Source organism: Cibotium barometz, chromosome 56, assembly GCF_041138505.1.
Source record: "Cibotium barometz isolate CiBa-2024 chromosome 56, ASM4113850v1, whole genome shotgun sequence".
NCBI classification, from domain to species: domain Eukaryota; kingdom Viridiplantae; phylum Streptophyta; class Polypodiopsida; order Cyatheales; family Cibotiaceae; genus Cibotium; species Cibotium barometz.
The window spans coordinates 36593715-36603735 of NC_141101.1; the positions used below are offsets into that span (position 1 = coordinate 36593715).

Here is a 10021-nt window from a genome sequence, read left to right on the forward strand (position 1 = left end):
GGATCATGGTATGCACAGATGATATAGCTATTGACCCAGTGTGGGTGGGACATAGATCACTTACCACCTCTTCAGTATGATCTTAATGCTCCACATATGCAGCTCTCACACAGTGAGAGGAACAGAGTTATGCGACAGGACTTATTGCAGCGCTATATGAGGCGGACATGGATCACACCCCACCAGCCCCTGCCTAAGAAGATGCTATACTACAAAGATTGTTTTATGAGCATCTCAGAGGATGGATTTATTCAACGACCCGGATATATGGATGTATACATGCCTCACAATGCCCGAGTGGCGATTGGCCAGCTCAGAGTGTCATCACACCAGCTTGAGATTGAGGCAGGTAGGGCAGCACGGATCCCCAAAGCAGAGAGGATATGCAGACTATGCCAAGAGGAGGTTGAGAGTGAGGAGCATTATGTATGCAGATGCAAAGCATATAGTGACATTAGAGAGAGATACACCATCTTCAGTGGACATCCCTCACTCCGCCAGATCATGGAATCTGCAGACCAACGCAGATTTGGCCAGTTCTTGCTAGAGACACAGCACCACAGAGAGGCACTGCTACGAACTCATACCACACGGAGAGGTGGGCGACAACTCCAGCTCACTGATTTCTTCCAGAGATCTATCCTAGTGCCTACCCTGACACAGGAGGTGGTTACACTTCAACGCGCTGCAGACCTCCGAGCCAGACGAAGACCGAGAGCACCAAGCTATCAAACTCCCAGACTACATTAGAGGGAGATTACAGAGATACGGGCTCGACATTAGCACCATATCCAAGAGCGGCTAGCTCACTTACACTCACACCCGGAGATCATGCTCCAAGGGATTTTTGCCTCACCATCACCTATGTATCGCATATTACACCCCCACTATGGTACTGGTTGGAGCTAGACAGATCTGCATTGCATTCTTGTATACCTACGCATATAGGTTGCATACTGAGCCTTTAGCAGTAGTGCTCCATCCATCACCCCCCCCCCCCACTAGCTCAGTACTTTCATAGTTTATTTCATGTTTATTTTTTCCTTTTTTTCTAGACATCCAGAGGACATTGACAGTTGTACATTGATTTGTCTCATACGTCGAGTTCGGCCTCTAGTAGACATTAATACAGCTCTCTCTCTCTCTCTCTCTCTCTCTCTCTCTCTCTCTCTCTCTCTCTACAGTATTGAGAGAGGACCTATGGCAGCTCTATACACGAGACATGAATATCGCCTACACAGCCTCTTCCACCGAAGATGCTGTACTACAGAGATCACTTCATGAGTATCACTGATGATGGATTTATATAGAGGCCTAGATACGTGGAGGGCTTTTTACCACAGAGCTCCCGAGTAGCTATTGGTCAGCTTAGAGTCTCATCACATCGATTGGAGATCGAGACTGGCAGAGCAGCACGGATCCCCCGAGAGGAGAGGATATGCAGATTGTGCAGAGAGAGGAGGTGGAGAGTGAGGAGCATTACGTATGCAGATGCAGAGCATATACAGCCATCAAAGAGAGATATCCCATTTTATTCAGAGAGCCACATTCCCTACGCCAGCTCATTGAGGCAGCAGACCAACGCATACTGGGGGGAGATTCATTCTAGACATACAGCGTCATAGAGAGACATCATTACAGGCTCAGACAGCTCCAGAGAGGGGACGACAGACACAGCTTACTACATTCTTTCAGAGATCCACCCAACTCCCAGCCCCTACACAGCACGGAATTACTTTCCAGAGAGCAGACACTCAGAGCCCGCAGGAGGCAGAGGACACCTGGCTTTCGGACACCACGCCTCTACCAAAGAGAGATGATAGAGATCAGAGCTCAGTTTCACAGAGCGGATGCGGAGCGATTGGCTTGCTTCAGAGCAGACCCAGGCATGTTCTTCAGGGAGCTGTGGACACCCCCTTCATTGATGTATACCATTTTATACCCCCAGTATGGTATAGGATGGAGCTAGCTAGGTTGCATATCATGATTGTATACTCCATGCATATAGCTTTGCTTTCTCCTAGTAGTAGAGCTCAATCCCCTCCCCCACTCATTGTACACCCAGATTCACCTTTTTAGTTCATTACTTTTTCATTTTGTTGGGATGACAGAGGATACCCCACACAGGTACACTGACTTGTCTCATAGGCCGAGTTCGGTCTTTTGGAAGACGTTAATAAAATCTCTCTCTCTCTCGCTCTCGCGCACGATGCCAAGTGGAGGTGGTGACATCATACGTGTACCTAGGGATTCTCTCTCTCTCTCTCTCTCTCTCTCTCTCTCTCTCTCTCTCACGCGCAGCACGCCAGGTGGAGGTGGTGACATCATACGTGTACCTAGGGGTTACCTTCTCTGCAACAACCACGCGCTTCACCATGGGTTCAGCATCCAGAGCTAGATTGACACGGGGATATGCAGCATCGGCTATGCTAGAGAGACAGTGCCACCATGCGCATTTTCAGGAGCCCCAGACGAAGGGGTGGCTATTTGACACATTAGTCACACCGGCACTGATGTATGCAGCAGCGGTATGGGCGCCAGGCCTTGTTGGGTTTTATGTTGTGTATGCACCCAGAGGAGTGCTAGTGATCATCAGTAGGTTACTGGGGCACTTTTTACTTCAGTTAGTGGAGGTTTTTTTCCCAGTTTTAGCTTAGTTCGGAGCAAACAAGCATTCCTTCTGCAAGAAAGGTGTCTATAGTGTCTTTAGCCTGTTTTGTACCCTGTCTTTGTACCCATCGAGAGTCAAGTAACCTTCTAGTGACATGCAGAGTTTGGGGTCAAGATCCATCGTCAGAGTTTGAAGTGATTGTAAACAATGCCTAGTCAGTATTGGACAAAGCACCCAATTTACTAGAGTGATATTTTTCAACAATTTGGTGGGATAACCCACAGCAGACAATTTGATGGCTGATGCACTAACGGGAAGAATCAGGAAAAGTGCCAAATAAGTACAAAAAGCCCTGAACATCCATTGCCAACCAGTTCAACTACCCCACTGAATTTTAAGCCTAAGCTCCACACATGGTTAATATTTGTTGAGACGGGCATGTAGGTGCGATTCTCATGTAAATCCAGGAGAGGCATAATCTTGCAGTTGGCAACTTGGCACCATTGATAATAGAGCATTTCTGCAATCTCATGACAAGATATACACAAAGTCCCTCCTCTTTTATCCTTGAGTCGAACACCAAAAACATAGACTTACGGTCCAATTATGTGTCTTTGCAAGTCGTCTTGCAAGTGCTTGCAAACAGTAAGCGACGTCTGCTCTTGGCCTTGAAGCTGATGTTGCTGCAAATATGACTGAAATGCATTCAACAGAATAGGGTAAGCGCTCTCTCTCTCTCTCTCTCTCTCTCTCTCTCTCTCTCACACACACACACACACACACACATATACGTTCTAAGGAAGCCTCCTGCAGCCGAAGTGTAAAACTGATATAAGACAAGGATGAGGGATTAACTTGCCTCTCACGTGCTTGTCCTTGGGAGGGCACTCGACGTGATTGGTAGCTTTCACAATCGCGATGTCCAAGTCCTATGCGCATGGCATCGTATGGCATGAGGTCATCAGGCAATTTCACAAACAGGCAAACTCGAAATGTTTGGGGTGTGGCAAAATGGGCACCTTGAATTCGCTGTTAACCTTTGCTAGTCCGACTTTGGTAGTGTCTTTTAGCGCACCCAAAGCCCTGCGAAGACTCTGCTGCGTGGCTCCACCAGCCATCACTCACCACCGATTACTTACTTCCTCCTCGCACACTATCGTGTCGTCACATCACCTGTCGATGCGGTTTCCGGAGGACGCACAAAGGGTAGGGGGCCTAGGCGCAGTGCTCCTGCTCCCTGCTCCCTGCTCCCCGCCTTGTCCGATCACCAAGCTCGCTCACTACCCGTTGCTACTCAGCTTCCGTCCAAATCTCTTCTCTCTGGTGATTGCCCGTTCGTCAGATCGTGCAAGTTCTGGGCTAGAGTCGCTGGAGCGATCGAAACCCTTTCACCACCGCGCGCTGTTCATATATATATATATACTTTCTGGCTCGTTCCAATTTAAGCTTACACATAAGATGCCACGCTTTTCAGTTTGTTATAAACTCTCAAAAGGATAATTATTAAACTAAACGTTTTATCTTAATTTATTAAGTTTTAGCTTGGGTAGCAGTTTGGATCTAAGCCACTTGTTGAATGCCATTCATGGACAACTTTGGGACAAGAAGAGGAGAGAAAAAAGAAATCCTGGAACATGGTAAATTGTCCTTTGGTATTCCAACGATACAAGTTCTTGATGAGCTGAAGAGTTTTATTATATGGTCAACTTCGTAGAGGTGGCGACAAGAGATGCCGAGACCGCTGAGACGAAGAAAAAGGAGACACGATGATGGTGGAGGGCTAGGTGGAGTGGCAGCCCCGAGTCACGGCACACGAGGAAAAGACGCGTGGGGGAGGTCGTGGAGACGGAAGGGTTGATAGAAGCCCACAGAGGGTGGATGAAAGCCGAGGGAGGTCATGGAGAGGGCAAAGGGAATTGGAAGGAGGTGGGAACAAGAAAGGGTTGACATGAGCTAGGATTACTAAAGCGAGGGGGGCGGGAGGGGGGGTTGGCGAAAGCATCCACAGAGTCGGAAATAGGCGTGGAGGCAGGTGACGGATGGAAACGAGGAAGGATGCTGAAGGGGAGTCACAAAAATGGAAGGTGGTCGAGGAGACGAAAGGCGGAGGTGTAGCCAAAAATACTTCTCGCTACGGAGATGAGGTGGGAGCGGAGCAGTGGGGGAAGCTAATGAGAGGACAAGTTCGTGGAGAGAGAAAAGGAGAGAGGTAGACAAGTCAGAAGCAGTTGCAACACGGCGACAAACAAGCACTAAGGTGGCTAGGCGATGGTGAGGGAGAATCATGTGCATGATATTGCCTCGAGATGAAGCCGTGGCAATGACATGGCTAACCCATCTCCACACATTAAATTTAATCAAAATTAATTAAATTTATGTGTGTGTATTTATATTTTTAAATACACGTATATATATATGTGTCACGTAGGCTGTAATGCCTGTGAGACCGACGCGGCAGACCGGATGGCCATGTCCGGGGTTCAGTGGGAGAGGACGCCCATGCGGAGTCATGGGCGGCCAGGCTAGTGTGGACGGCAGGCCACACACTATATAGCCTGGGGGATGAGGGGCAATCCTCATTCTTCCTCTATGGCTGGGTGGTGAGCCAGAGGCCGTCTCCTCTCATGGTAACGCCCGTAGTGGCGTTACGGATATCTAACACTGGTATCAGAGCGTGGTTCGAGGGGATCGTGAGAGTCCGCGCGCGAACGGGGGACCGGAGCCCACTCGATTGTTTTCAACCATTCATCTTCTCACCCTTATCTCCACAAGGGAGTGTGTGGAGGGAGGCGGCCAAGCCATTTTTGAAGGGAAGAACTCTCTCTCTCTCTCTCTCTCTCTCTCTCTCTCTCTCTCTCTCTCTCTCTCTCTCTCTCTCTCTCTCTCTCTCTCTCTCCCCCCCGTCACACACAGCAAGTCTCCACGCAGGTAAGCAAAGCAATTTTCGTTTTGTTTTGTTTTTTTTTCTCTGTGTTGAATGGCTGCGAAAGAAATTGTTAAATCCTCTGTGTGGGGGTGGGGGGGGCGAAGACCAGCCCCACGAGCTACGTTAATGCTGTGTGTGGGGGGGCGAAAAGCAGCCCCCTACCTCACGTAGCGCTGTTGTGCAAGGGGGGGGCTTGGCGTTGTTGTGCAAGGGGGGAGCTTTCCTTTCTGAGGCGAAGAGCACCCAGGGCGAAGAGCCATTATGGACGGCACTCGAAACCCACGTGCGTTGAAGAGCTCACGTTGTTTGCTGGCCACTGGACTTGTCGAAATCGATGTTGTGGGGTGAAGCTCTGCGGCGTCGTCGGCAAGCTCCTGCACTCTGCGGCGGTGAGGCTACTTGAAGGGATGACGTACCTACGCACTACGGTGTGGTCACGGTCGACGTGGAGGAAAAGGTGCACCCTGGACGGCGCACTACGGTGGGGAGGTGCAACGCCGGTTGCGGCACAAGACGGCAAGAATCCGGCTGCTATAGCAGCTGCTGTAGCTTCGGGTGGCTGTGCAACCCCTCCACAGCGTTGGCGTTGGTAGGCGGCCAGCCAAGCGGTCAGGCCAGCCAGCGGCGACGGCGGCGGCCAAAGCAGCCACAACGCCAGCCAAGCCAGAGGGCCGGCCAGCCATCAGCGGCCACCAGCGAGAGGAGAAAAAAGAAAAGAAAAAAGAAAAAAACTATTTATTTTTTAAAATATATTTTTATTATTCATTTTTATGAAATTAAAAATGAGAAAATTTAAATAAACCCTCTCGGCTGGGGAGGAGGGATAATCCCGGCAAGGGATAATCCGAATTTTTCAGGCACAGCTTCCCGAACAAAAATTTATTTTTGATATGAGTTGCAGGCATTTTTCTCGTGGATTAGAGCATCCCGAAAGCGTCCTTGTAGAGGCTCGCAGCGCAACACAAATCGACAGGCGACCGTAAAGGGGGGTGACTATTTACTGCTCATTTTATTAGCGTTCTTTTTAGTAATTTCCGAGTTCTCCCATTGTTTTTTTGCAAGAATTAAAGATGTCTGCTAGGCGTAGTGTGTCCCCACCGCCTTCTACTTCTCTAGGTTTTTCGAGTCTCTTGTCCTCGGTCGCGGGTTTGACCCCGATCGAATTGTCAGGCCATACACGCCCGACCGTTGTTCGGTCCGGAGTGCGCTCGTCGATCACGCGTGATCCGGCGCCCTCCTCGTCTATTGACCCCACCTTAGAACCCAGCGAGCCTGCAGTGGCCGCATTGGCAAATGACCCTTTCTGGCCGATGAGTCAGAGGACATGAACACCGACGTCGCCGAGGGGACCGAGGAGGACCTCTTGGATTATGACGACGACGACTATGACCTATTGGACCCTGCTGATGTCCTGACAGAGACGGAGCTCTCTAGTGGACTATTTAAATATCTTAATGCCAAACTGAACACTATGGGTAAAGTCCAGGCTGATTTAGTCACGATGCTACAGAGCATCTCCACGCGGTTAGATGCACTAACAGCCGCCTCGGCTAGTACTCCGACTCCTCGAGGTAGCCGAGCTCCTACAGCACGGGTGAGCGTAGCCTTGCCAGTGGTTGCAGCAGTATAGGCCGATGCGCCTGCGGGGCCGTCCGTAGCGACAGCTTCGTCGTTATTAAAAGACTTAAAGCCGCCTAGTTTTGGTGGCGAGGAAAAGGAGAGAAACAAGGACTCAATCAACATGTTTCTAGCGAAGTGGTCAGATTTGCACGCGCTAACAGCAGCCTAGCCGTATACAGCCCGTAGAGGCTAGTCTCTCATTAACCGGCAAAGTGTACAAGTGGTGGATGAGTTTGACAACTTGCCCTGCCACTTGGACGGAATTTGAAACAATGTTTCGAAAAGAATTTTTGCCTGTTAATGAGGCAGAGAGAAGCTGGGAGTTATGGGACAAGTGCTCGATGGAGAACAAATCCCTAACTCAGTACATCTCAAACTACAGGGAGATAGTACTCAAGCTAAAGGGAATCGATGCATTCCAGACATTGCGAGGCTTTAAGAGAGGCCTCAAAGATGATTACCTTGAGTACGTAGAGCCCTTACAGCCTAAAGACTTAGCAGAGGCAATTCAATATGCACAGATATTTGATGACATCAAGCGCCGTAGTGCGCATGGTGGTTCTAGCAGGGCCGAGGGTAGTGAAAAGAGGAGATCAGGCTAGTGAAAAGAGGAGACCAGGCCTCAAAAGAAAAGGCTTCCGCAGTGATAGACAAGGGGATAGGACGGACCAGGAAGGACAGGGTGGTCATTGGTCTAAAAAACCGCGACCATCCAAGAAAAAAAGAGACACCAAAATCCAAAAGAAAGAGCAGTATATTAAAGCGCGAAAAGAAAATCGCTGCTTTAATTGCAATGAAGTAGGGCACACGAAGGCTGAGTGTCCAAAGCCTAAAGCTAGCACGAGTGAGCCCAAAAAAGATGGTAAATCTTCTAGGCAGTTGCATACAAGGCAGAGACTCCCTCTCAGTTCCGCAGAGTTCAGAGAGGTGACAGTGTGTCATTGTGATAAGCATCACGCTTGTTCAGTGACACCAGCGATATGGCAGCCTACTGTAGGTCCGCATGACATGGTGCGCATGTATGGCACCATAGGTGGCCGTAGAGTCACAGTTTTTATTGATGATGGAGCTAGCCACAACTTCTTAAACTACTCGTTAGTCACAAGAAGTTGGGGTTGACTGAGACCCGGAGTGATCATGAATATACTGTTGGCCTAGCCAACGGATATGACAAAACGGTATGGAATACCGTAGTATTGGGGGTCCCATTATCTATGCAGGACTATGAGGCTCCGCTTGACTTTCAGGTCATGCACTTAGCTAGAGCAGATGTGTATCTAGGCAGGGAGTGGCTGTATGGCTTGGGCCCTAGTCTAGCTTGGAATTACTTACATAATACGCTATGTTTTGAGCACGGAGGTAGAGTCATCACCCTGCAGGGCGACCGTACTGTCCCTGCCACACCACTTATTTCCTCCATGGAGCTGTGTACAGCGGTCCGCAGAGACCAAATATAGCAGAGGTATATGCTTGTTACCCTCTTTTGAATTCTGTTTCCATAGATGAAACAATAAATGATGTTTGCGTAGACAAACAAGGAAAACAAAATAACCTTGGACGAGACCCACTGTTTCAAAACCCTGTTTGGCATGCATGTGATTCAAACAAGAAAAAATCCAAGGTGAATGAGACATTAAAGAAAAAGTACGTAGATACTTTAATGAATTTATTAGAGGAATTTCAGGATGTTTTTCCTAATGATTTACCAGATGGTTTACCACCATCTAGAGAAGTAGACCATGGCATCGAAGTTATGCCAGGATCAAAACCTATAAGCAAACCTGCTTATAGATTAAGCCACTCCGAGGCACAGGAGGTGGAAAAACAATTGTTTTGGAAACAGACGCTAGTAATGAGGCCATTGGGGCCGTACTTATGCAAAGGGGATGCTTAATTACATTTGAAAGTAAATAGTTAGATCGTGCGCAGCATAACTACTCGCCTTACGAGCGAGAGTTACTAGCGATAGTTCATGCACTGAAAAAGTGGAGACACTATTTATATGGTGCTACTTTTGAGGTCCGGACGGACCATGAAAGTCTGAAATGGCTTTCAAGTCAAAATGAACTGAAGGGTAGAAAAGCTCGGTGGGCGGAGATTCTACAGGAGTTTGACCTTCAGATACGTTACCAGAAAGGTAAGTATAACATGGTGGCAGATGCACTTAGTCGCATGCCATAGATTAATGAACTTAGTTTCACAGTCTTCAAGAATGATTTCTTGGAGTCACTACGTGGTTTATGTGAGCATGATCCATCTTTTACAGAGGTCCAGCGCGTTGTACGCATACGCACTTCTTCACAGACACGACCACCTCCCTCGTTGGCACGTATTGCTAGTCCGGAGAGACTGGCCGAAGGTGCAACGAGAAGGGAAGCGAGAGTTAGTCTGGAGAGACTAGCCGTGTCTTCTGGGTATAGTTTGGAGCCGGAGAGTTTTGACGTAGGCCCTTCATCACCTTTGACTGCCACGGCTTCAAAGGGGAGTGATAAACTTCGTCGGGGGGAGAAATATGCTAATTACTCCATTGACGACAGGTACTTACTCTACAAGGGTAGAATATGTGTACCAACTATTGGTGACTTTCGAGCCCAAATTCTTAAAGAAAGTCATGATAGTCCAAGTGCGGGTCATCCTGGGATTCAGAAGACCTATGCATTAGTAAAAAGACAGTTTTATTGGCCTAGTTTGTTTAAGGACGTCCAGACTTATGTGCTGAAATGCAATAAGTGCCAGGTCAATAAACATGAACGTCTTAAGGTTGGAGGACTACTCCATCTGCTGGAGATTCCTCAAGGGAAATGGAAAAGCATTTCCATGGATTTCATTACCGGTTTACCCAAGACGAGTCGAGGGAATCACTC

At 48.5% G+C, this 10021-nt stretch overlaps 1 protein-coding gene and 1 pseudogene across 1 annotated transcript in view; one reads left to right on the forward strand and one right to left on the reverse strand.

The window, feature by feature from the left end:
- LOC147607170 (putative clathrin assembly protein At2g01600) overlaps nt 1-4066 on the reverse strand; it is a 37313-nt gene extending 33247 nt beyond the window's left edge. The window contains exons 1-3 of the mRNA XM_086791415.1: nt 3631-4066; nt 3471-3540; nt 3209-3306 (exon numbers count right to left, since the gene is read on the reverse strand). Coding sequence (XP_086647541.1) covers nt 3209-3306; nt 3471-3540; nt 3631-3729 — 267 coding nt within the window. The 5' untranslated portion in view covers nt 3730-4066. The remainder of the gene's footprint in view (nt 1-3208; nt 3307-3470; nt 3541-3630) is intronic.
- LOC147607172 (uncharacterized) lies at nt 19-909 on the forward strand (annotated as a pseudogene).
- Nucleotides 4067-10021: the final 5955 nt, after the last annotated feature.